General features: G+C 40.9%; 1 protein-coding gene across 2 annotated transcripts in view; it reads right to left on the bottom strand.

The window, feature by feature from the left end:
* Positions 1-27,943, bottom strand: part of snx29 (sorting nexin 29) — a 508,092-nt gene that overhangs the window by 240,810 nt on the left and 239,339 nt on the right. For both annotated transcript variants that reach the window (XM_060840443.1, XM_060840444.1), the window contains one exon: positions 26,918-27,024. In XM_060840443.1, coding sequence (XP_060696426.1) covers positions 26,918-27,024 — 107 coding nt within the window. The remainder of the gene's footprint in view (positions 1-26,917; positions 27,025-27,943) is intronic.

Genomic DNA, 27,943 nt, shown 5'->3' with positions numbered 1-27,943 from the left:
TAACACGAGTAAATCCCTGGAAAAGCATACAGGCAGTGGGAGTATATTTAAGAGCGAAATCAGGAGAGCAAAAAGGGGACATGAGATAACTTTGGTAAACAGGGTTAAGGAGAATCCAAAAGGATTTTACAAATACATTAAGGACAAAAGGGTAACGAGGGAGAGAACAGTCCCATTAAAGACCAGCAAAGTTGCCTATGTGTGGAATAACAGGAGATTGGGGAGATACTAAACGAGTATTTTGCATCAGTGTTTACTGTGGAGGACAAGGAAGAAAGAGACCGTGGCTAAATAAATAGCGACGTATTGAAAAATGTCCATCTAACAGAGGTTGTGGTACTGGATGTCATAAACACACAAAGGTGGATAAACCCTGGGACCTGATCAGGTATACTCTCGAACTCTATGGGTAACTAGGGAAGTGATTGCTGGGCCCCTACCTGAGATATTGTTTCACTAATAGCCACAGATGAGGTGCCAGAAGACTGGAGGTTGGCTAACGTGGTACCACTATTTCAGAAAGGTGGTAAAGAAAAGCCATGGAACTATAGACTGGTGCGCCTGACATCGGTGGTGGGCAAGTTGTTGGAGGGAATCCTGAGGGAGAGGATTTGGAAAGACAAGGACTGATCAGGGATAGTCAACATGACTTTGTGCGTGGGAAATCATGTCACACTAACTATTGAGTTTTTTGAAGAAGTAACAAAGAGGATTAATGAGGCAGAGCGGTGAACGCAATCTATATGGATTTCAGTAAGGCTTTCGACAAGGTTCCTCATGGTAGACTGGTTAGCCAGGTTAGATCACATGGAATACAGGGAGAACTAGCAAATAGCTAGTTACAGAGCTGGCATGAAGGTAGAAGAAGATGGTGGAGGGTTACTTTTCAGACTGGAGGCCTGCAACCAGTGGTGTGCCACAAGGATCAGTGCTGGGTCCACTGCTTTTCATCATTTATGTAAATGATTTGGATGTGAACATAAGAGGTATGGCTACTAAGTTTGCCAATGACACCAAAATTGGAAGTCAGGTGGACAACAAAGAAGATTATCTCAGTGTACTGCGGGATCTTAATCAGATCAGCCAATAGTTTGAGGAGTGGTAAATGGAGTTTAGTTTAAATAAGCACTGCATTTTGGAAAGGCAAATCAGGGCAGGATGTGTACACTTAATGGTAATGTTCTGAGGAGTGTTGCTGAACAAAAAGACCTTGGAGTGCAGGTTGAAAGTGGAGTCACAGGCAAACAGGATAGTGAAGAAAGTGTTTGGTATGCTGTCTTTATTGGTCAGGGCATCAAGAAATGGAGTTGGGAGGTCTGTTGTAGCTATACAGAACACTAGTTAGGCCACTTTTGGAATACTGTTTGCAATTCTGAACTTCCTGCTATAGAAAGGATGTTGTGAAACTTGAAAGGGTTCATAAAACATTTACAAGGATGTTGCCAGGGTTGGAGGGTTTGAGCTATAGGGAGAGGTTGAACAAGCTGGGGTTGTTTTCCCTGGAGCGTCAGAGGCTGAAGGGTGACCTTACAGAAGTTTATAAAATCATGAGGGACATTGACAGGGTGAATACACAAAATCTTTTTCCAGGGTAGCACAGTTCAAAACTAGAGGGCATATGTTTAAGGTGAGAGGGGCAAGATTTAAAAGGGACCTAAAGGATAAAGTTTTCGCACAGAGGGTGGTGCATGGATCGAATGAGGTGCCAGAGGAAGTGGCGAAGGCCAGTACAATTATAACATTTAAAAGGCATCTGGATGGGTATATGAATAGAAAGTGTTCAGAGAGATATGGGCCAAATCCTGGCAAATGGGACTAGATTTATTTTGGTAATCTGGTCAGCATGGGTGAGTTGGGCCAAAGAGTCTATGTCTGTGCTGTACAGCTCTATGACTCTACAAGATTGCTTCTTTGCTCGTGAGGGAAGGAAAGGCGTACATCTCCCCAGGGAAATTCAAACTTAGCAAGGCTATTTGAACTTACTGCTGACTACAAACAAACTCCATTTTAGTCTCTACAAGGACTTAATTTGCAATCATGGATTTATAATTCCATTAAAACACCCTTGCAGGGCAGGTAAGGTCTGATCAAGTGAAATGATCTGATGTTTTTAGTATCACCAACCCCCTAAACTTGGAAAAATAAGCAGTCTTAAGGTCTCAGTGAGAGTTTTGAAAAACTCATGCTCGACTACTTTGATTAAAGCAAATCAAATCTGCATATGTGCATAGATTGGCAGCTAGATGGCAACAAGAAGTTGACTGGTCTATGAACTGGTGACCAGTTAGTGATGACTAGGGCCTTTTTGCCTTTTGAGCCTTTTGCCTCAATGTGTATTTGGTAGCAGGTAACTCAACGGCTTGGACTGGGAACAAGTTACAGAGAAGGGTTTTGTTTTCCACCAACTCAAGCGCTATATCTTGGTTCTCTGCAGTCAAAACACACTTCAAACCTGAAGAACACCAGTTAATCTTTCCTTCAGTAGATGCTAAGTTGTGGCTTTAAATTGATGTATCAGACATTTTATAAGTGAACGAGCCATTGTGTGTATCTTGCAAACCACTGAAAGCAGTTGGAAAAGGGAAGCCAGGAAGAAACTTTCGGATCAGCACAAGAACCAACTCAAGAGATTTGAAGACAAAGACAACTGAACTACCTTCCCAGTTTTTTTCCCTTTATCCATGTGTTCTTCCCTGTCTGTACATCTGTATGTGTCTAAGGGAGAGTCTACAAGAGGATTTAAATTTTAATTAGTCAGTTATATGCCAACAGTTTATACTGCTTATCTATAGTTAGAGTCTAATCACTTGTATTAAGTATTAATTCTTCCTAAGTACTGAAATCTGATCCATGCTATCAACCTGTGTCTGAAAATTAGGTAAATTGGAGAATATTGTGCACTTATTTTAAAATCGTTATATTTACAATGATTCTGGGAATAGCGGGGTTTGATTTCCAGTGTAATATCCCAGTGAATCACGACAATGGGCTATAAAGCATCCATTAAGGGTGACCCCGATTCTGGGGAACTCACTGAGAGACAACTTTTGGGTTCATGTTGCAGGCTTCCTGTGCCTTTCTCATGTAGACAAAGTACGCTGCTGTCAGAAGTGGTCTTTAATCAAATCATGAAGTAGGCATGCAGGCCACTAAATTTCTTGGCTTTGGCAATATCTTATGATAGTGACAAGACATCAGGCGTACCTCCCAATGCCCTTCCTTGACATATGGGTGGCATGGTGACTCAGTGGTTAGCACTGCTGCCTCACAGCACCAGGGTCCCAGGTTCGATTCCAGCCTCGGGTAACTGTCTCTGTGTAGAGTTTGCATATTCTCCCCGTGTCTGCGTGGGTTTCCTCTGGGTGCTCCGGTTTCCTCCCACATTCCAAAGATGTGCAGGTCAGGTGAATTGGCCATGCTAAATTGCCCACAGTGTTAGGTGCATTAGTCGGAGAGTAATGGGTATGGGTGGGTTACACTATGGAGGAGGGTTGTGGACTGGTTGGGCCGAAGGGCCTGTTTCCACACTGTAGGGAATCTAATCTAATCATATTGCATGGCCTTTCCAACCCAGCTTAAATGGGCTGCAAAACCTCAGCCCAAAATCCACGAACCCAACTGAAAAAGATGACAGTGAAACAAAAAGCTTGGAAAGCTTTAAGTAATTCTGAAAAATGCATGAACTTTATGTTGAAACAAAGAGAACTATACAAGATTATGAAAGGATTAAAGGATTGGACACTCTGGAGTCAGGAAGCATGTTTCCGCTGATGGGTGAGTCCCGAACCAGAGGACACAGCTTAAAAATAAGGGGCAGGCCACTTAGAACAGAGTTGAGGAGAAACTTCTTCACCCAGAGAGTGGTGGGTGTGTGGAATGCTCTGTCCCAGAGGGCAGTGGAGGCCAAGTCTCTGGATACTTTCAAGAAATAGTTGGATAGAACTCTTAAGGATAGTAGAATCAAGGGTTATGGAGATAAGGCAGGAACAGGATACTGATTGGGGATGATCAGCCATGATCATAATGAATAGTGGTGCTGGCTTGAAGGGCAGAATACTCCTGCACCTATTGTCTATTGGTGGACGAGTAACTGAGAATTGGAATAGAGAGATTATAAATGACATAAAGAAAGGATAGGAAATGCTATGCAAATTTCTTAGCAGGAGATAAATGAATGAGAAATATTATTCAGAGTTGACTCAACATCTAATGCTATTTTCTCGCTCCTCCACCCTCTGTCCTTCCTCAAACACATCTGTGAAAACAGCATTTCTCAGGAAAGTAGCAAGCTAAAGCAACCTGATTCTACTCCCAATCACTGTGTATTCTTATCAGCAGCACAACTGCATCATAACCAAGACCAATTTTGTTTTATCTTTTAAAATGAAGTATTTTGTGAAGTGTAGTAGGTACAATTTTAGAGAATACTGGCTTGTTAAGTAATTAAATGGACTACTACCAAATCCAACAAACTGTAGCAATTGTAATAGTTCTACTAGCTCATAGGGTATAAGTGAAATTTCACATGACCTGCAGCTGCAATATCATCTCAAGCAATGTTCCAGCCGACCGCACTGAAATATAACTTCTTCCCACTGATCCAAATATTTTGCAATTTTGTTCACATTGCCAGCAGGTTATCTTCCTTTGTAATGCTTAAATGCTTTCAAATGTAGTTCAAGGACAGTTGGCTACTCTACATGTGATGCTTTAACAATTCATCCCAATTATTTATTTAAACTTCAGCTTCTGAAGGTCATTTTTCATTTGAATGGAATAAGTAATGGATAGTCAACACACATCCTAACATAACACAGGCCAGATATTGCAATAACAAGTAATTCCACAGCATCTCCCAACAGTCAGATTTGTCTTGACATCCTTAACTCAAAATTAAGAAAAGTGTAAGTGCGAACCAGTACAGGGATAACTTGATTTCTCCAGAACTAATCAGATTGAAGGGTTGAGAAATAATCAGTGAACCTCAGCATAGGTGTAATTGAGAATTAAAATCAGAAATACTGCAAATACTCAACAGGTCTGGTTGCTGTACAGAGAAAATGATTTAATGGGGTAAATTTTCAAGTCCCCTTGAGATTTATGCAGAGTCAAGAGGGCTAATAACACAATGTGAAATCTGTCAGGTTCCCTGAAGCTATCCTATCTTCAGACACCTTTTCCCAAAAGGTCATAATGTCCAAGAAATCAGTGACTAGATCCAATGGGAAAGTGAGGCAACAGGACTAGAAATTAAGCCAATTAAAGCCCTAACATTTTTTTCAAAGTTTGGTCTGTCACATGGCTGCTCTCAACCCCTACGCTTGTAGGGAGCCCAATAACACTGTAGAGGGAGTGTCAAGTAAGGATCTCAGTAATCCACAAGCGGCTGAATTCATTAGCTGCATGAGGGGAGTCAAAGTAGTCAAAGGGGCTGAGAGCAACTGCAGGCCTTCTCACACTGTCATGATGTGCCTCACTTTTCATCACAAAAGAGGAAGGCCTTTGTGAGGTGCGTCAACTTGAGGAACCTTCCTCCTGCAACCCACATCATTCCCAAAGGGTCTGCCATTTGAACATTGCCGCAGGTCCTATTTTTGAGCAGCCTTCTTCAATCAACAAACTTAAATGGACAACAAGAACAGAGGCTGCCAATTAGAAGACCACAAAGTTGTTCTGGCAGGTATGGAAGCGGCTATTTCACAGATTTACCAGAACGATTCCTGGGATGAGAGATTTCAGTTGACGTCCTGATGCTCGAAACATCAATTCTCCTGCTCCTCGGATGCTGCCTGACCAGCTTTGCTTTTCTAGCACCACACTCTTTGACTCTGATCTCCAGCATCTGCAGTCCTTACTTTCTCCTAGTTGATTATAACCTTACTGTGAAGCTCTTCCAAGGATGCCCATCGTGAAGAAGTTCTCCTGTTCCCTTTACAAGGATCTCAGTGAGTCTCGCTCTCTGTCACTGCATCCCCAGGTCATCTTCTCTGCCCTGAAGCTCTTCAGCCACATCCTGAAGCAGCCATAGCCTTCATTCCTCTTGAAGAACTTATGCTCGAAATGTTAATTCTTCTGCTCCTCAGATGCTGCTTGACCAGCTGTGCTTCTCCAGCACCACACTCTTCAGCTTTGATCTCCAGCATCTGCAGTCCTCACTTTCTCCAGAGAGGTATAAGGTAGACAAAGAAAAGCTGATGGCACAAGGCAAAGGGGAGGCACAGATTTAAACTTTTAGGGAACAGATGCCGGGGTTACATGAGGAAGAATGTTTCTCGTACAGTGAGTGGCACTGACTATGAGAGTAATGGAAGCTCAGAAGTACAGATATGGAGCAGGAAAATCAAACATAATGGAAAAACCTAATAGACAGCAATTAATGAGCTGAACAACTTTTTTCTACGCTGCAAGGTTCCTGTGACTTTATGGTCTCAATATCAGGATCCCAATAGCCATAGAAAATTCTAATCCAAACACCTCAGTCTGAATAAAGGGTTGCTAAAAGGCTTGACAAAAGTTTTACCAAGTCACCAATCCCAAATTTCTTGATGTAGGTTTGCTCGCTGAGTTGGAAGTTTCATTTTCAGGCGTTTCATCACCATGCTGCGTAACATCTTCAGTGAGCCTCCTAACGAAGCACCACTGATGTTTCCTGCTTTCTATTTATATCTTTGGGATTCTTTGGGTTGGTGATGTTATTTTGTGTTCTTTTTCTCAGGGGGTGGCAAATGGGGCCCAAGTCAATATGTTTGTTGATAGAGTTCCGTTTGGAATGCCATGCCATGCTTGGCATCATGGTAGTCCACAAACCCACTGACACACTAAAACAGCAGCTAATGAACTTAAAAAAACCCTATATAGACAACAAGCAAAACTAACATCATTTACAAAATACCGTGCAAGAACAGTAACAAACACTACATTGGACAAACAGGCAGAAAACTCGCCACCAGGATACATGAACATCAACTAGCCACAAAATGTCATGACCCTCTCTCACTAGTATCCCTACATACAGATAAGGAAGGACACCACTTGGACTAGGACAACACATCCATCCTAGAACAAACCAAACATGCACGCGAATTCCGAGAAGCATGGCATTCCAACCAGAACTCAATCAACAAACACACTGACATGGACCCGATTTACTTCCCCTGAGAAAAAGAACAGGAAATTACATCACTAACCCAGAGAAACCCAAAGATAAAAATAGAAAGTAGGAAACATCAGCAGTGCTTCGTCCAGAGGCTTACTGAAGATGTTACTTAGTATGGTGATGAAACATCTGAATTCCAGCTCAGCGAGCAAACCTACATCCTCAACCTGAGCTACAAACGTTCACAAAACTCGCTAATCCCAAATTTAAACAGCTTCTTTCTCCACTGAAGCAACCAAAGCTGATGACAAATTCCATCATTTTCAGTTTTTATCTTAGATTTCCAGCACCAGCAGTATTTTGGCTCTGCAATTTAAAGTGGATGAATTAAATGTTAAATATGTGCCAGAGAAACAGTGAGGAAAAATGATTAGATTAAGAGAGAATGAAAAATATTGGCAGAAAAAAGGAAAAGGAAAAAGTATTATTTTCATCTTTATGTTTTTAAAATCTCAAGCAACAATCAAAACGTGAAGAAAATAGACTCCATGCTTGTTAACAGTTAACTTTCAGTGCCAGAAATGTGAATTGTCAGTTCTGGAAATGAGCACATTATTAAAAGAGTATTTATGGTTGAAATGATGAGTTAACTTCAATGATGAGTATAGTTCAGATTTACCCTACAGATACAGTAACTACATGATATTCAATGCATTTCACTTGTGAAGCAGACAGCGGGAAGTCACTTTTGCGCAGTTAATGCTACAATGGTACAATTCAGACAACATTTGAATATTAGGATTCATCCATGCATCTGACCTTTACCTATGCCTGCTGTACCATTTATGCGTAAATAACCTCAAGAATCATTAGCCTCGCTAGCAGGACAGTAAAATCTGACTTGTTCCATGACCACAAATTATCAATAATAAATCCATGAGTTCAACATACAGGCTGCATTCCTTATAATAAGTGAAGCAAACACTGTGATCAATAACATCCTGTGCAGTGAATGATTTCTGTCACTGGGATACTGACTGCTTTAATTCAATTTTATGCTGAGATTTTGAAACAGATTTCCATACATCAATGGACTAATGGTCTATTGTGGAACTATGATCTTCGTTCTTGCTTGAAGATCAAGGATTTGGAAATGGCACTTAAAATGCTTAGTCGGAATCATCATTATAGTGATTAACACATTGGCAGTTGGTGATGATCATTCCAACAGGTAATGCATATGACTTGTGACATACAAAGATAATGTGAGGCTGACGACTCTCTATTCAACAGCAAGTCATCCTGTGTGGATTATGTCCCGAACTGCAGGCACATTTTGTGTTTTTCCTTTGAAGAATACACAAGGACAGGGGATAAAAAAACCACTTTCAATTCCACTGATGTGTGCTTATGGGAGTGAAAATGCTCATGTATGCCAGCCTGTGATGAAGCAATAGCAACACGTGAAGGTCACATTATAGAACTACTCTCAAGTCATCCCTGTATTGGTGTATGGAGTTAGATTACAAATCAACCATGATCTCACTGCATAGTGGAAAATTCTTCTCCATCCCAAATCGTTAAGGCTTTCTACACAAACAAGACAATTATCAAGAACTATCATTTTGATTTTAATTTCTCTGTGGAGGTTGTGTTGTCTGAAATAGATCACAGCAGCACTACTGTCATGAAATAATAGATTTCTAGCAACAGCTGAGTTTGTGTTACTCAAACTGTCTCATTTGAGCATTCAATTTTTAGTCTTCACTTGCAGTTTTCTGTGATATTGTTTATGATGAGCGACAGATTAAGCTGTAACATTACGAGGTACATTGTTGTATAATGGATAACGCATTAACATGATAGATGAATTGCAATGACTGAAATAGCTTACTTGGCCTTTTAATAATAGTAAAATAGATAATATTGTCCTCAAGTTAATGTATAGAAAAAGATAGCTCGCACAGTTTTTCTGGTTTTTCACTCAACAGTGAACAACCAATATTCCACTTTAATTCATCCTGTACCCCAGTCAACCTTACACACTTCAAGTTAGAAACTTAATAGATTTATTTTAAAAACAGATCAACATTTAATCAAATTCATCATCATTCAGTTTGGAATGAAATTGGTCTTAATAATGTACAAAGTGACTGAAATACTATGATACACAAAAACACAGACTATCCACTGATAAAAGTATATTTAAGAGAATCAGTATTTTTTGTGTGTGCATGAGAGAAAGAGAGACACAAAATGAGTAACCGTGTTGATGCTGGTAAATGAGAGACTGTGAAAGAAAGAAACAGAAATGTGTCAAAACTCCAAATGTGCCCCAAAATTTCTTAGCAGCTTTGCCCTGTTACTTTTTCAAGGAACTTTCCTCACTTTTGACTTGTGTAGCTTTTTACAAAATTCTGCTTTCCTGCTGCTTCACTTTGAGTTAATCAGTAAGTTAACAGCTGAAGCGTGACAGAAAGTAAATGTGATTCTTGCAGGAAGTCTGTGCTGTATGAAAGGTTTTTAATATATTGTGAATTTTGTTTAAAATGAGATGCCTTGTGTAAGGTGAAAGCATGCAGAAGAAAATCCTATAACTAAAATGCAAAAAGATCGTTTTAGATTCAAATTTTACAGGAAAAGTCAAATGTTTAAGATTGAGGAAAGCAATATGTATTTTAATGAACCAAAGGGGAAAAAAAGGTCTGTTAACACAGCCTGTCACTGGTTAACCAGCTCAAGGCTCTAAGGTGTACAGAAATGACTTTTTTCAAGATGTGAAAATGTATGCAATTCAAACACTGGAAATATTTAAGTCGCTAAGTGAGATGTCCTTGAAATATATAGACAGCATTAGCAAACATCAAAAAGTGGAAATCTCAGCTTTCAATCTAAAAAGGTAAAGATATAAATAATTGTGGCACAATGTTACTTGAGAAGGTAAGGCATAATTACTAATGTTATCTTCTGATCAACACATAAAACTGGTGCACAGTATATTGAGTGCTTACATTGTATAATACTCACAAAGGGGAGTTGTTTTTAAAAAGCCATACAGCTAAAGGTTGCTTGTAAACAGGTCAGAATTTTCATTTAAAGGTCAAGTCCATTACCACATTTCCTAGGTTCAAATGATGTTTTATTATCAGTTGCACTAATAGAAAATCCATTTATAAAATGGTATAATAGGATCCTATGACACAGGAGCAGAATTAGGCCATTCAGACCATTGAGGTAAAAATGAGGACTGCAGATGCTGGAAACCAGAGTCTAGATTAGAGTGGTGCTGGAAAAGCACAGCACGTCAGGCAACATTTGGACCATTGAGTCTGCCCTGCCATTCGATCATGATGACATGTTTATCAACTCTATTTGCATCATAACCCTTGATCCCCTTATCAATCAAGAACCATCCATTCTGTTTTAAATACACTCAACGAGCTCCACGGATAAACCATCCTCACTGAAGGGGTACATAAAACCATAAGATATAGGAGCATAACTAGGTCATTCAGTCCCTCACGTTTGCTCTGCCAATCTATCCATCAACACTGATGTTTCTCAATGCCATTCCCCTGCCTTCCCTCCATAAAGCAGCAAAGTGGTGGTCAGTGGCAAAGCAACTGGTGAGTCTGGGTAGGACATAGCCCAGCATAGGGGAGAGTGAGCCCTTATCGGGAAAGCCCAACTTGGAGCATCTGCAGGCACATGGCTTAAGAAAGAACTGTAATGTTTAACTTTTAACTTAATTTCTTTATTTTTCTATTTTGTACTAAGAACAACTGTAGTGTTGATTTTTTTACCGTTTCTTTACTTTTCTATTTTTGTACCAAGCTTCGTACCCAGGTACGTTTATACCACTGAGAATGGCAATATTGTACATTTTTCACAGTACACCTGTACTTGAGTACATGTGACAATAAAACCTATTTTACCATGCACTTCCAAGTTGTCTACAATCTCATCCTTAATAACTGACAATACAATCTTACCAACAATGGGGATCTGGATAACCAGCCTATAGTTTCCTGTCTTCTGCCTCTCTCATTTCTTAAACAAGGGCTTTAACATTTGCCATTTTCCAGTCCTCTGGGGTCATCCCTGACGCCAGTGATTCCTGAAGGACCACCACCAATGCCTCTACAATCTCCTCAGCTATCTCCTTTGGAGCTCTGGGTGTAGTCCATCTAATTCAGGTGATTTATCCATCTTCAGACCTTTTAGCTTCTGCAGCACCGTCTCCTTAGTGATGGCCATTATTTAAAAAGACCAGGTTCTATTTGGAACTTTGCTAGATCAGTGTAGGACAGACAGCTATAGTATCTTTTCAAACTCCAACTCCACTCAATCTAATGGGGTGCCAGAAGTCTTAACTACTAGTCATATGCCCAATTTACTTCCAAGCAGGTGTGCAGACAAGACTGTACAAAATGGCACCAAATTAGCAACTTTGCTCACTCTACACCGGGACAGCATATTAGCTCAGTGGTTAGTGGTGCTGCCTCACAGCACCAGGGATCCGGATTCAATTTCACCATCAGGCAACTGTCTGTGGTTTGTACATTTGCCCCATGGGTTTCCTCCAGGTTCTCTGGTTTCCTCCCACAGTTCAAAGATGTACACGTTAGGTAGAGTTAGGTGCAAGTTATGTGGAGCTAGTTAGGTGCCATGCTAAATTGCCCAAAACATCCAGAGATGTGCAGGCTAGGTGAATTGGTCATGGAAAATGCATGGTTACAGGAATAGGATAGGGGAGTGGGTCTGGGTACAAAGCTCTTCAGAGTCTGTTTCCACCCTGTAGGAACACTATGATTCTTGACCTAGGAATGGTTGTGATGCAGAACAAAAGAAATCTGATTTGCAAGAAGACAGCATGAAAATGAAAACTTAACTATTTCCTGGCACTATGAAAACTCTAGAAATGGCCAGAATGCCTAGAAATTCTAAAAAAAAATACAATTATAACTACTGGCATCTCATGCAAAATTATATAGCATAGATCTAATAATAATTAAAGCCTAAATTTACTATTACTTTAAAAAACTTTTGGAAGTTTTACAATTCATACTGTTCAGTTTTTTAAAAATTGGCAGGTATTCAAGTGGCAAAATTGGTCAAAAAATCCTACATTTAAAAAGATCAGTTTCTATTTGGAACATTGCTAGGTCAAGAAAACAAAGAATAGACTGGGGGAGAAAAGCACCATTTAACAAAATGACAACCTGCAATTATTTACACAATACGTGGACGCTATTTATGGGTCTCAATGGCAGATCTAAAGTTCTGGCAAGTGCACACACAGGATCTCAGCCTTATTATACAAGCTTTTGACCCAGTATGTTTTAACAATGCAGTAGTCTTTTCTACAAGAGTATTTTTGGGCACATTGTTCTCCAGATTTATTATACTGTCAGTTACGAGAAAAATCATGGCTGGCAGCCAGCAATTGTAACACTTCACATTTATGAAGAAATGGATTCTTGTCGTCGAAGGATGCTTCAGGCACACTGACGCCTGCCTGGTCAGAACCATCATCTCATACATTGACCACTAAGAGAGTACAATCATTCCTTTAAATCGGGAAGTTTAACACAAATCTCTTTTTTATTTGACATAGAATCTCAGATACAAAGCTGTGTACCCAATATTACAAGTAGTTGTCAATGGTACGAGAGACACTTAGTATATGTCTATAATAGAATGTTCACAGAGAGATCACCAATGTGATTACACAAATCTGATTTGCAGTTCAAAAAGCAGATTAATCCATCAATCTGAATAAAGTCAGATAGTGCAGCTGAAAATCAGCAGAAAAGACCAATCATCACTGTTTAATTGAAGCAAGGTTTACATAAAATGGCTCCCATTTAAAAACCATATTAATGATACATCCCATGGATGGATTACAAAGCATGCCATGGTATAATGTCAAATTTGGAAATTCTGTTTCCCAAGACAGGGAGACGTGCAATAGACTGACCTTTATATGAAGAAGGGAGCAAAACACTTTGAGCTTCAGGAACTATTCTGATGGGTTTAAACTAGCTCAGCAGGGGGATGGGCACCTGAGGTATAGTTCCAATACACAGGAGGGTGAAATAGGGAGGACAGGAACAGGATTTCACAGTCACAGGAATGTGCTGGCAGACAGCAAGCTAGTTTGAAGTGTGTTAACTTCAATGCCAGAAGTATACGAAAATAGATTGCCAATGCTTACAGCATGGATAGGTACCTGGGACTTCAATGTTGTGGCCATTTTGGAGACATGGATACAGCAGAGTCAGGAATGGATGTTGCAAATTCCAGGATTAAGACCTTTCATTAAGAAGAAGGAAGGCCATAAAAGAGGAGGAGGTGTGGCCTTGTTAGTCAAGGACAGTATAGCAGTGGCTGAAAGAACTTTTGACAAGGACTCGCCTACTGAGGTGGTATGGGCTGAGGTTAGAAACAACAGAGGAGAGGTCACACTGCTGGGAGCTTTTCACAGGTCTCTGCAGAGGTCCAGGGAGGTGGAGGAGAGGATTGGCAAAATTATTCTGGGTAGGAGTGAAAGGAACAGGGTGGTCATTACAGGGGGCTTTAACTTCCCCAACATTGACTGGAAAAAGCTATGACTGTATTAAATTAGATGGATCAGTCTTCGTCCAATGTGTGCAGAAGGGTTTCCTGACACAGTATGTCGAAGGGCCGACAAGAGGGGAGGCCCCACTGGATCTAGTGCTTGGTGATGAAACATGCCAGGTGTTTGATTTAATTGTAGGTGAGCACTTTGGAGAGTGAACATTAATTCGGTTACATTTAGTTTAGCAAAGGAAAGGGATAGGTACATGCCACAGGGCAAGTTATCAATGGGACAAGGGCAATCATAATGCAATTAGGCATGACTTAGGATGCATAGAATGGAGGTAGCAAAATGTAAGGGATGGGGGCAATTGAAAAGTGGAGCTGGTTTTAAGACCATACCATAAGACATAGGAGTGGAAGTAAGGCCATTCGGCCCATCGAGTCCACTCCGCCATTCAATCATGGCTCATGGGCATTTCAACTCCACTTACCAGCGTTCTCCCCGTAGCCCTTAATTCTTCAAGACATCAAGAATCTATCAATCTCTGCCTTGAAGACATTTAGCGTCCCGGCCTCCACTGCACCCTGTGGCAATGAATTCCACAGGCCCACCACTCTATGGCTGAAGAAATGTCTCCGCATTTCTGTTCTGAATTGACCCCCTCTAATTCTACGGGTCCTAGTCTCCTCGCCTAATGGAAACAATTTCCTAGCGTCCACCCTTTCCAAGCCATGTATTATCTTGTACGTCTCTATTAAGTCTCCCCTTAATCTTCTAAACTCCAATGAATACAATCCCAGGGTCCTCAGCCGTTCCTCATATGTTAGACCTACCATTCCAGGGATCATCCGTGTGAATCTCCACTGGACACGTTCCAGTGCCACTATGTCCTTCCTGAGGTGTGGGGACCAAAACTGGACACAGTACTCCAAATGGGGCCTAACCAGAGCTTTATAAAGTCTCCGTAGCACATCACTGCTTTTATATTCCAACCCTCTTGAGATAAGTGACAACATTGCATTCACTTTCTTAATCACGGACTCAACCTGCATGTTTACCTTTAGAGAACTCTCGACTAGCACTCCCAGATCCCTTTGTACTTTGGCTATAGGAATTTTCTCACCGTTTAGAAAGTAGTCTATGCTTTTATTCTTTTTTCCAAAGTACAAGACCTCGCACTTGCTCACGTTGAATTCCATCAGCCATTTCCTGGACCACTCTCCCAAACTGTCTAGATCCTTCTGAAGCCTCCCCACTTCCTCAGTACTACGTGCCTGTCCACCTAACTTCATATCATCTGCAAACTTCGCTAGAATGCCCCCAGTCCCTTCATCCAGATCATTAATATATAACGTGAACAGCTGGGGCCCCAACACTGAACCTTGCGGGACACCGCTCGTCACCGGCTGCCATTCTGAAAAAGAACCTTTTATCCCAACTCTCTGCCTTCTGTCAGACAGCCAATCCGCAATCCATCCCACTAGCTCACCTCGAACACCATGGGCCATCACCTTGCTCGGCAGCCTCCCGCGTGGCACCTTATCAAAGGCCTTTTGAAAGTCTAGATAGACCACATCCACTGGGTTTCCCTGGTCTAACCTACTTGTCACCTCTTCAAAGAATTCCAACAGGTTTGTCAGGCATGACCTCTGCTTACTAAATCCATGTTGACTTGTTCTAATCAGACTCTGCTCTTCTAAGAATTTAGAAACCTCATCCTTAATGATGGATTCTAGAATTTTACCAACAACCGAGGTTAGGCTAATTGGCTAATTAAGCGACAGATATTGCGTGTCCTTGATATGTCCCTGTCAGGCAGGGAGGAAGTGATAAGGTAAGGGAACTGTGGTTTATTAAAGAAATTGCATCTCTTGTTAAGCGGAAGAAGGAGGCTTATATGAACTTGAAACAAGATGAACATAGAACAATACAGCACAATACAGTGCCGAACATTTGTCCTAGCTTAAGCACCTATCCATGTACCTATCCAATTGCTGCTTAAAAGGTCACCAATGATTCTGACTCTGCCACTCCCACAGGCAGCGCATTCCATGCTCCCACCACTCTCTGGGTAAAGAACCTACCCCTGACATCGCCCCTCCACCTTCCACCCTTCACTTTAAATTTATGTTCCCTTGTAACACTCTGTTGTACCCGGGGAAAAAGTCTCTGACTATCTACTCTATCTATTCCCCTGATTATCTTATAAACCTCTATCAAGTCACCCCTCATCCTTCGCCATTCCAATGAGAAAAGGCCTAGCATTCTCAACCTATCCTCGTACGACCTATTCTCCATTCCAGGCAACATCCTGGTAAATCTCCTCTGCACCCTCTCCAAATCTTCCACATCTTTCCTGAAATGAGGCGATGGGAACTGCACGCAGTACTCCAAATGTGGCCTTACCAAGGTCCTATACAGCTGCAACATCACCTCATGATTCTTGAATTCAATCCCTCTGCTAATGAACATTAATCCACCATAGGCCTTCTTACAAGCTCTATCCACCTGAGTGGCAACTTTCAAAGAGCTATGAACATAGACCCCAAGATCCCTCTGCTCCTCCACCTTACTAAGAACCCTACCGTTAACCCTGTATTCCACATTCTTATTTGTCATTCCAAAATGGACAACCCCACACTTGACAGGATTGGACTCCATCTGCCACTCCTCAGCCCAGCTCTGCATCATATCTAAGTCCCTTTGCAGCCGACAACAAGCCCTCCTCACTATCCACAACTCCACCAATCTTCATATCGTCTGCAAATTTACTGATCCACCCTTCGACTCCCTCTTCCAAGTCATTAATAAAAATTACAAACAGCAGAGGACCCAGAACTGATCCCTGCGGAATTCCACTTGTAACTGGGCTCCAGGCTGAATATTTACCATCTACCATCGCTCTCTGACTTCGACCGGTTAGCCAGTTCTCTATCCATCTGGCCAAATTTCCCACTATCCCATGCCTCCTGACTTTCCGCATAAGCCTACCATGGAGAACCTTATCAAATGCCTTACTAAAATCCATGTACACTACATCCACTGCTCTACCCTCATCCACATGCTTGATCACCTCTTCAAAGAATTCAATAAGAATTGTAAGGCAAGACCTACCCCTCTCAAATCCGTGCTGGCTGTCCCTCATCAAGCAAAGTCTTTCCAGATACTCATAAATCCTATCCCTCAGTACCCTTTCCATTACTTTGCCTACCACTGAAGTAAGACTAACTGACCTGTAATTCCCAGGGTTATCCCTATTCCCTTTTTTGAACAGGGGCACAACATTCACCACTCTCCAGTCCCCTGGCACCACCCCCATTGACAGTGAAGACGAAAAGATCATTGCCAACGGTTCTGCAATTTCCTCTCTTGCTTCCCACATAACCCTACGATATATCCCATCAGGCCCAGGGGACTTGTCTGTCCTCAAGTTTTTCAAAATGCCCAACACATCTTCCTTTCTAACAAGTATCTCCTCTAACTTACCAGTCCATTTCGGATGCGGCAATGGAGATTACAGATTGGCTAGAAAGGATTTAAAGACAGGGTTAAGAAGAGCAAGGAGAGGACATGAGCAGTCTTAAGCAGGTAGAATAAAGAAGAACCCTAAAGCTTTCTATAGGTGTGTGAAGAATAAAAGGATGACTCGGGTAGGAATAGGGCCAGTCAAAGACAGAAGTGGGACATTGTGTTTGGACACTGTGGAGATCGGAGAGGTGCTAAACGAATATTTCTCATCTGTTTTCACTCAGGAAAAGAGAATATTGTAGAGGAGAAGAATGAGATGGGGGATATCAGACTAGAAAGGATCAAGGTTAGTAAGGAAGAGGTGGTATCAATTCTAGAAGGAGTGAAAGTAGACAAGTCCCCTGGGCTGGATGGAATCTATCTGAGGACTCTCTGGGAAGCTAGGGAAGAGATAGCGGAACCTTTGGCTTTGATATTTGAGTCGTCATTGTCTACAGGTTTAATACCAGAGCACTGGAGGATTGCAAATGTTGTGTCCTTGTTCAAGAAGGGTGTGTAGAGATGACCTAGGTAATTTTAGACTAGTGAGCCTTATGTCTGTTGTAGGAAAAGTTTTGGAAAGTATTATAAGAGATAGGATTTATAATCATCTAGCAAGCAACAATTTGATTGCAGATAGTCAACATGGTTTCATCAAGAGCAGATCATGTCTCCCAAATCTCACTGAGTTTTTTGAGAAGGTGACAAAGCATGTGGATGAGGATAGGGCAGTTGATGTGGTGTACATGGACTTCAGTAAAGCCTTTGATAAGGTTCCACATGGTAGGCTGTTGGAGAAAATGCAGAGGCATGGGATTGAAGGTGATTTAGCAGTTTGGATTAGGAATTGGCTTTTTGAAAGAAGGCAGCAAGTGATGGTTGACATAAAATATTCAGACTGGAGTCCAGTTACTGGTGGTGTGCCACAGGGATCTCTTTTGGGACCACTGCTGTTGGTCATTTTTATAAATGACTTAGACGCAAGCATAGGTGGATGGGTCAGTAAGTTTGCAGATGATACTAAAGTTGGTGGAGTGGTGGAGAGTGTGGAAGAATGTTACAGGTTGCAGGGGAACTCGTATAAACTGCAGAATTGGGTTGCGAGGTGGCAAATGGAGTTCAAAGCAGATAGATGTGAGGTAATTCACTTTGGTAAGAATAACAGGAAGGCAGAATACTGGGTCAATGGAGAGATTCTTTGGTAGTGTAGGTGTGCAGAGGGATCTCGGGGTCCATCTACATAGATCCCTGAAAGTTGCCAATCAGGTTGATAGTGCTGTTATGAATGTGTTAGGTTTTATTGGTAGAGGGATTGAGTTCCAGAGCCGTAATGTACAAATATACAAAATGCTAGTGAGGTCGCCCCATTTCAGGAATGATGTGGAAGCATTGGAAAAGGTACAGAGGAGATTTACCAGGATATTGCCTAGTCTGGAAGGAAGGTCTTATGAGTAAAGGCTGAGAGACTTGCGTCTGTTCTCATTGGAGAAAAGAAGGCGAAGAGGGGATTTGATAGAGACATACAAGATGATCAGAAGATTAGATAGGGTAGACAGTGAAAGCCTTTGACTTGTCCTAGGATGGATATGTTGTTCCAATCAAAGTGGTGTCCCTCCTCATCTGAATATAAAGGTACTAGTGATAGTAGTTTTTTTTTGTGGCTAGTTGATGTTCAAATATCAAATGCCTAGTTTTCTGCCTGTTTGTCCAATGTAGTGTTTGTTATAGTTCTTGCAAGGTATTTTGTAAATGACATTCATTTTGCTTGTTTGATGTATGGGGTCTTTTAAGTTCATTAGCTGCTGTTTTTGTGTGTTGATGGGTTTGTGGGCTACGATGGTTAGGATTTTGAGTGAGAAACCATTATGCAAATTTTGAGGAGATTTATTTACTTACTGCTCTAAGTAAAAATACCCAGTCTTGGAGGAAAAGCTGAAGTGTTCTACTAAGAATTTGCCGAATGTATTAAAACACACTAAACAATAATTTTAATGAGGTTAATGGTTAAAATATAATTTCTGATTTTTAATTTTTGTTCAAAACTCTGTTAGCATAATCCTCCAAATTCTCCCTCATATGCTTACCTAGTCTTAAATATATTGGTAATTTATACCTCAACCATGTCGAGGCAAAAGGTAGCACCTCACACTTAACTGTACTGATATTCATTTATCAATCATAGGTATGTAGTATGCAAACTCGTTACTACCTTCTTTAAGGTATGCTGAATACTTTCTCCATATAGATTACAACCAGAACCTCCTCTCACCACTCCCACCCACACAATTTGGTATCGTCAACAAATTTACAAATTAAGCTTTCGATTCCAAAATCATTAATGTAGATTTTTTTTAATCAAATACGGACCTGGACTTTAATTAAGCTTGATTTTCAAACCAACCATTCACTGTTTGGACACACAAAGAAAAGAACAACTGATAATTCTCGTGACATTTACAATGTCTCAAGGTTGGTGAAGTCACACAACAAAGCCTTGAAAAAGACTTTTTCAAAAGTCTAGGATGGAATATTGCGAAAGGTATAATCTGCCTTTGTAGCCCTTCTTTAATGCTGGCTTTATCTCAATTTGTAATAAACCTCTTGTAGACTTTATATTGACAAAAGATGTAGATTAATTTAGGATCGATGCTAAGTCTTCATTTAAATAAATTATTTGGATGTGAACATAGGAGGTCTGGTGGCTAAGTTTGCAGATGAAACCAAAATTGGAGGTGTAGTGGACAGCGAAGAAGGTTACCTTAGAGTACAATGGGAAAATATTCAGATGGGTCAATGGGCCAAAGAGTGGTAGTTGGAATTTAATTCAGATAAATGTGAAGTGCTGCATTTTGGAAAGGCATATTAGGGCAGGACTTATACACTTAATGGTAAGTTCCTGGGGAGTGTTGCTGAACAAGGAGACCTTGGAGTGCAGGTTCATAGTTCCTTGAAAGTGGAGTTACAAATAGATATGATAGTGAAGGTGGTGTTTGGTATGCTTGCCTTTATTGATCAGTGCATTGAGCAGAGGTTGGGAGGTCATGTTGCAGTTGTACAGGACATTGGTTAGGCCACTATTGGATTACTGCATCAGTGCAGTGAAACCGAATCATTTCTTTGCTGTATCTGTTCCTGTGAGGATCAGGCTTGAACATAAATCACAACCAGCCAGAGCAATCTGTTTATTCTGCTTCAAGCACATAATGATAAAAACAAAACAAATACCGGTAATTCTTCTATAATGAAGGGTTGCATCCCATTGAAACCTTGCTTAATAGAAATAATGGGGTCTATGGGAAAAGTGCGGTTGGGGCAGACCAGCAAAAATTAACATTCACAAATCACTCAAAAATCACCCAGAAATCTAATGCAAAATATAGCACAGCCTAAAATGAAGGTTGAAATCATATTTACTTACGAAACAAAAGTAAATTTAATCCACTACATTTTAAAAAATGTAAGAAAGCTGCTCGCTGTACAGTACCTCTCACAGGAAGTTGCTCAGTGGGCAGGTGACATCAGCGCATGTGCAGAACGATACAAACATCAGTACGTGCACATAATGTAGCATGCAAACTGATCCCCACTGGAATCACGTTATTGCCAATGGAGGTAAGTGTTCTTCAAATACCATTCCCTAATTTTTCAGCGATGTTATAGCCAAATCGCACTGCCTAAACTCATACTATCCCAGAACTACCTGTAAATTCCCCTAAGCAAACTAACATATGAACATTTTTTAAAATCACACTCAGACACACAAGACACTGTATTTGTAATCCAGGCAACTCAGCTGCACAGAAATAAATCATTTGAATCCTTGAATGGATCTTCACATTTTATTTCCAATCTAACCTATCTCTAATTTTTAAAAAATCTACAAGCAGCAAGAGAACATGACCCACTCTCTCACAGCAAATTAAGTGTGTTTCTTTGGATGATCACACAGGTAGTATTTTCAATTCTTTTAAGACCAAAAAAAATGTGCAAAAGTTCAATTGCTCAATGCATTAAATGGGAAGTTACCTTTTGGTGCACTCCAGTTACGATAGACCAGTATATCCACAACCAATTTTGGAATCCACTGTAAATAACAAGCTCTCAACCTAACAACGGCTGAGCTGGAACTCATCACCAATTTAGCTTTCATTTTCTCACTAATTAAACTAAGTTAACTTTTAAGCCTCTTTCTCATAGCTTAATTGTACCAAAGGAAAAAGTGCATTAGCCCAATATATGAAAATACAAACCAGCAGCAGACGTTGGGCATTAAGCCCCTCAAATCTCCTCCTCCATACAGTAAGATCATGTAGATTTGTTTGTGTTCCAAATTCCACATTCTCATTTTCCCCAGTTAACTAACGATTCTTGTTAGGCAGGGGAATCAATCTTATCTTCGCCATAAAAATATTCAATGACTCAGCCTCCACTGCAACCTAATATAATGTTCCTGCATTACAGAGTTCCGTTGGCATTGCTAATTTGAAATGGTATAATGGCTGCAGAAAGGCAGTTCGAGGGGGATCTGCCTTTGGAGGTAGTATGGGCTGAAGTCAGAAATAGGAAAGGAGCAGTCACCTTGTTGGGTGTTTACTATAGGCCCCCCAATAGCAGCAGAGATGTGGAGAAACAGATTGGGAAACGGATTTTGGAAAGGTGCAGAAGCCACAGGGTAGTAGTCATGGGCGATTTCAACTTCCCAAATATTGATTGGAAGCACTTTAGGTCAAGTAGATTGGACAGGGCGGTGTTTGTGCAGTGTGTCCAAGAAGCTTTTCTAACTCAGTACGTAGATTATCCGACCAGAGGGGAGGCCATATTGGATTTGGAACTTGGTAACGAATCAGGACAAATGATGGGCTTTTTAGTGGGTGAGCATTTTGGTGATGGTGACCACAATTCTGTGACTTTCACCTTGGTTATGGAGAGAGATAGGTGTGTGCAACAGGGTAGGTTTTACAATTGTGGGAAGGGTAACTACGATGCTGCAAGACAGGATCTGAGGAGCATAAGTTGGGAGCATAGGCTGTCAGAGAAGGATGTCATTGAAATGTGGAACTTTTTCAAGGAACAGATACGACGTGTCCTTGATATGTATGTACCTGTCAGGCAGGAAAGAGATGGTCGTGTGAGGGAACCTTGGTTGATGAGGGAGGTTGAATGTCTAGAAAAGAGGAAGAAGGAGGCTTACATAAAGTTGAGGAAACAAGGTTCAGACAGGGCATTGGAGGGATACAAGATTGCCAGGAGGGAGCTGAAGAAAGGGATTAGGACAGTAAAGAGAGGGCATGAAAAATCTTTGGCGGATAGGATCAAGGATAACCCCAAGGCCTTTTATGCGTATGTGGGAAACATGAGAATGATGAGAACGAGGGTAGGTCCGATCAATTCAGTAGTGGGAGACTGTGTATTGAGTCGGAAAAGATAGGAGAGGTCTTGAATGAGTACTTTTCTTCAGCATTTACAAATGAGAGGGACTGTATTGTTGAAGAGAAGAGTATGAAACGGTCTGGTAAGCTGAAGGAGATACTTGTTAGGAAGGAAGACGTGTTGGGCATTTTGAAAAACTTGAGGATAGACAAGTCCCCCGGGCCTGACGGGATATATCGTAGGATTATGTGGGAAGCAAGAGAGGAAATTGCAGAACCGTTGGCAATGATCTTTTCGTCTTCACTGTCAATGGGGGTGGTGCCAGGGGACTGGAGAGTGGCGAATCTTGTGCCCCTGTTCAAAAAAGGGAATAGGGATAATCCCGGGAATTACAGGCCAGATAGTCTTACTTCAGTGGTAGGCAAAGTAATGGAAAGGGTACTGAGGGATAGGATTTATGAGTATCTGGAAAGACACTGCTTGATTAGGGACAGCCAGCACAGATTTGTGAGAGGTAGGTCTTGCCTTACAAGTCTTATTGAATTCTTTGAGGAGGTGACCAAGCATGTGGTTGAGGGTAGAGCAGTGGATGTAGTGTACATGGATTTTAGTAAGGCATTTGATAAGGTTCTCCATGGTAGGCTTATGCGGAAAGTCAGGAGGCATGGGATAGTGGGAAATTTGGCCAGATGGATAGAGAAGTGGCTAACCAGTCGAAGTCAGAAAATGGTGGTAGATGGTAAATATTCAGCCTGGAGCCCAGTTACAAGTGGAGTTCCGCAGGGATCAGTTCTGGGTCCTCTGCTGTTTGTAATTTTTATTAATGACTTGGAAGAGGGAGTCAACGGGTGGATCAGTAAATTTTCAGACGATACGAAGATTGGTGGAATTGTGGATTGTGAGGAGGGCTGTTGTCGGCTGCAAAGGGACTTAGATATGATGCAGAGCTGGGCTGAGGAGTGGCAGATGGAGTTCAGCCCTGTCAAGTGTGAGGTTATCCATTTTGGAATGACAAATAAGAATGCGGAATACAGGGTTAACGGTAGGGTTCTTAGTTAGGTGGAGGAGCAGAGGGATCTTGGGGTCTAGGACTGAATAGGACCTTGGTAAGGCCACATTTATTACTATGTGCAGTTCTGGTCGCCTCACTTTTGGAAAGATGTGGAAGCTTTGGAGAGGATGCAGAGGAGATTTACCAGGATGTTGCCTGGAATGGAGAATAGGTCATACAAGGATAGGTTGAGAGTGCTAGGCCTTTTCTCATTGGAATGGCGAAGGATGAGGGGTGACTTGATAGAGGTTTATAGGATGATCAGGGGAATAGATAGAGTAGACAGTCAGAGACGTTTTCCCCGGGTACAACAGAGTGTTACAAGGGAACATAAATTTAAAGTGAAGGGTGGAAGGTGGAGGGGGTTGTCAGGGGTAGGTTCTTTACCCAGAGAGTGGTGGGGGCATGGAATGGGTAGGATCAAGGATAACCCCAAGGCCTTTTATGCGTAAGTGGGAGTGGCAGAGTCAGAATCATTGGTGACCTTTAAGCTGCAATTGGATAGGTACATGGATAGGTGCTTTCGCTCAGACAAATATTCGGCACAACATCATGGGCCGAAGGGCCTGTTCAGTGCTGTATTGTTCTCTGTTCTAGTTCCAAAATCTCACATCTCTCCAAGAGAAAAAAAACCCCTTCATTTCTATACTAAAAGGAAGACCTCCAATTTGAATAGCATTTATAGGTAGTTCCCCTATAATGTAATAGTGTATTCCTGTGTGACATCACGTTATAGAGAATCACACAATATAAATAATGGGGTCTATGGGAAAAATAATGTTGGAGCAAACCGCCAAAAATATCACGAAAAATCAAGACGAAAATAATAGTTAGCCTAACACAAATGGTAGCACAGTCTAAGTAAATCTTTAAATCATGCACTTTAATGAAATAATACAATACATTTAACACTTTAACACTACAATCACTGACTACAGCACTGTACCTTTCACATAGTTGGGTTTTGTTGTTCAGCTAGTGTCAGGGATGGAATCACGTAAGAGTGAACGGGAGTTCACTTTACAAAAAAGGTTCGCTATTCACTAATCTCATTACAGCCAAATCGTGTTTAATAAACACACTTTATAGGAGAATTACCTGTAACACTAGTTCTGGAATCACTCAGAAGAGCAAACATTATATTCACATACACCTTGTCAGTCATTCAGAATGTTGTACACTTCAACACAATCACCCTTGCACTTCTAATTCCAGTGAAAACTAGACCAGCCTTTTCACTCTTTCCTAAGACAATCTGCCCATTATATGTATCAATCTTGTGAACCTCCTCTAGAACATACGACATTACAGTGCACTACAGGCCCTTCAGCCCTTGATGTTACGCTGACCTGTGAAACCAATCTGAAGTCCATCTAATCTAACTACTCCATTATCATCCAACATTATCTTCTGAACTGACTCCAAGGCATTTACATTCTTCCTTAAACAAGGAGACCAATGCGTGGAAGGATATTGTGAAACTTGAAAGGGTTCAGAAAAGATTTACAAGAATGTTGCCAGGGTTGGAGGATTTGAGCTGTAGGGAGAGGTTGAATAGGCTAGGGCAACAGAGGCTGAAGGGTGACCTTATAGTGGTTTATAAAATCATGAAAGGCATGGATAGGATAAATAGACAAAGTCTCTTCTCTGGTGTGGAGAAGTCCAGAATTAGAGGGCATAGGTTTAGGATGAGAGGGAAAATAGATAAAAGAGAACTATGTAGCAATGTTTTCATGCAGAGGGTGGTATGGGTACGGAATAAGCTGCCAGAGGAAGTGGTGGAGGCCAGTATGATTGCAACATTTAAAAGGCATCTAGATGGGTATATGAATAGGAAGGGTTTGGAGGGATATGGGCCGGTTGCTGGCAGGTGGGACTAGATTGGGTTGGGATATCTGGTCGGCACGGACAAGTTGGACCAAAGGTTCTGTTTCCATGCTGTACATCTCTATGACTCTATGATTCTATAACTCAAGCGTTTTTTTGTTCAATTCCTCTTGTAATAAAGGATAGCATCCCATCAGCCTTCCTAATATGTGCATATCTCTTGTAACTCATATTAAGAACACCTCAATGACTTTGCACTTTGGAATAGCTTTCTGCAAGAATAAAGGGTTCATTTCCTGAATCTGACAAATTTTGAAAAATTAACACCAATGCATCTATGAGCTCATTAGCTATAGCTTTCAAGACTCTAAGATGACGTCCACTAGAATTTGAGACTTGTTAGCCTGCAGCTCCAAGAGCTTGCTCAGTACCACATCACAAGTGACTGGAAATTCACTCAGGCCATTTCTTCCTTCTATCTTTACAATTGCAGGTATTAATGAATTTTCTTTGTATCCTCTATAGTGAAGATAGAACAGAAATATTAATTTATTCCACCATTTCTTTACCACACACTATCGACTCTCCATTCATACTCTCGGAAGGATGAACAGTCATTTTACCTTTTTAGATACATATAGTATCTATTTTTATATTTCTAGCTAACTTCATTTCAGGTTTTAACATATTAATTCTGATTAATCTTTTAGCTATTCTCTGCTGTAATCTGACCAGTCATCTGTAATGCAATTTACCTTTGCGCATACATTCACATATGCTCTTTAAGTTTGATGTTCTCCTTAACTTCTTTTGTTAACCATGGATGATGGTCCTCCCTTTGTAATATTTCCATATAGTAGGAACGTACTTCTTCTGAATACTCTGAAACACCCTTTTAAAATCTGTCACTGCTTCTCAACTGGCCTTTATGCTCACCAATATCTGAGTCCACTTCAGCTAGCTCTGCTTTCATGCCCATATTATTGTCCTGTCTTACTTTTGAACTCCTTGCAATGCATCAGTCACACTGAACTTTGAGTGGTTATTGTTTTGCAATACATTCTGAGAAAGCATGGAATTTGACTCAAGGAAAGGTGAACAATAAGAATGAATCCCGTTCCATGGTTGTTCACACAACCATTCCCAGTTACTAATTCACTACATTTCCATGGCAAATGTTCTTACGAATCAGAGTCCACTTGTCAACCAATCAGCATGCTCTTCTCATGCAGTATGGGATACTGTCCTCCTCTACACTGACATTCTTTTGAATTGTCCCAATGAGTCAAAACAAACAGCTTCAACAGAAAATATATCTGATCCAGTAGTACTTAATTTCCTATCTCCATTAATGCACATCAAAAGTATGAGCCATTTCCCCCCTTATTTACAGCTGCCGAGCTGTCAGGAAAACCAACAAAGGAAAATTAAAAAAACAGCTTACCTTAACATTTAGATACCCAAATAAGTGGAAGGGTACATAACTAAAAGGTTTCCTTACCTCTATTAGCTTTCGCTCATAGGTGTTAGCCAGCTCATCATTATCGACCACAGGTTTAGGTTCTGGGATCATAATATCAGAATCACCACTCCGTAAGTTTGGAAGAACTAAACAAGATGAAATAGTGAGAAAAGTTTAAAATTGCGACTTGTTATGCTACATCACACAAAGAAACTTATAAACAGTCAATTGGTCATAAAGAACTTGAGTATTGCTATAAAAAAAGTCTATTTTGTTGAAGCTTTTTGTCTTGCACTCATCAGGACAATTCGCAAGAAATACCACCGTAAAAGGGAAAACATCATGCTGATTAATTGGCAAATAGGTTCCGATTGGTAGAGACACAGCCATAGAAAATGTAGCAGTTAGATGTTGACTGATGACGAATATCAAGCATTTTGTTTGGTATTTCTCACAAATTGTCCAAATGAATGCAAAATAAAAAGCTTCAATAAAATATGTCTTTTTCCTGCAACACTAAATAACCTTATTCCTTATGGTACTGAAGCACTATTGTACACTAAAATATCATTCCAACCACAAAGTTTATTACTTTGGCAGAATCTTCTGTACTTTCTAGTGAGCTTGCAAGTAAAAAGAGCATTTAATTAAGTAAATTAATTAAGTGGTGTGCCAGCACCCCCTGCTTCTCAGCTTCACTTAAGTTGTGAGTGTTAAGACCCATATCGACCCTCTCACTCTGCCACCAACTCATGCCTTTTTAAGAGCTTCAGCCTGTTGCCTGCAGGAATTAATTCAGTTGCAGATGGGCTTGTCACTTATGGCATGCATGGCAGCCAAATCAGCTTACCCCTTATGAGGGAGAAACAAAAGCATTCAACGCTCAAGTGAAATGGACATCAGGAAAAGCAAGGCAGGGGAACAGACACTGAGAACCATCCCACCTGCCTTTTCTGTTGATCTTCCAAGACTTAGCTGTGGTCTGGATCACCTCATAATCCTGAAATTCCGATATATGATCATTTCAGCAATAGCCATGGACTTCCAAGTGGCGCTGATTCCAGG

This window comes from Hemiscyllium ocellatum, chromosome 20 (assembly GCF_020745735.1).
Source record: "Hemiscyllium ocellatum isolate sHemOce1 chromosome 20, sHemOce1.pat.X.cur, whole genome shotgun sequence".
NCBI lineage: Eukaryota > Metazoa > Chordata > Chondrichthyes > Orectolobiformes > Hemiscylliidae > Hemiscyllium > Hemiscyllium ocellatum.
This window is presented reverse-complemented; position numbering and strand designations above follow the sequence as displayed.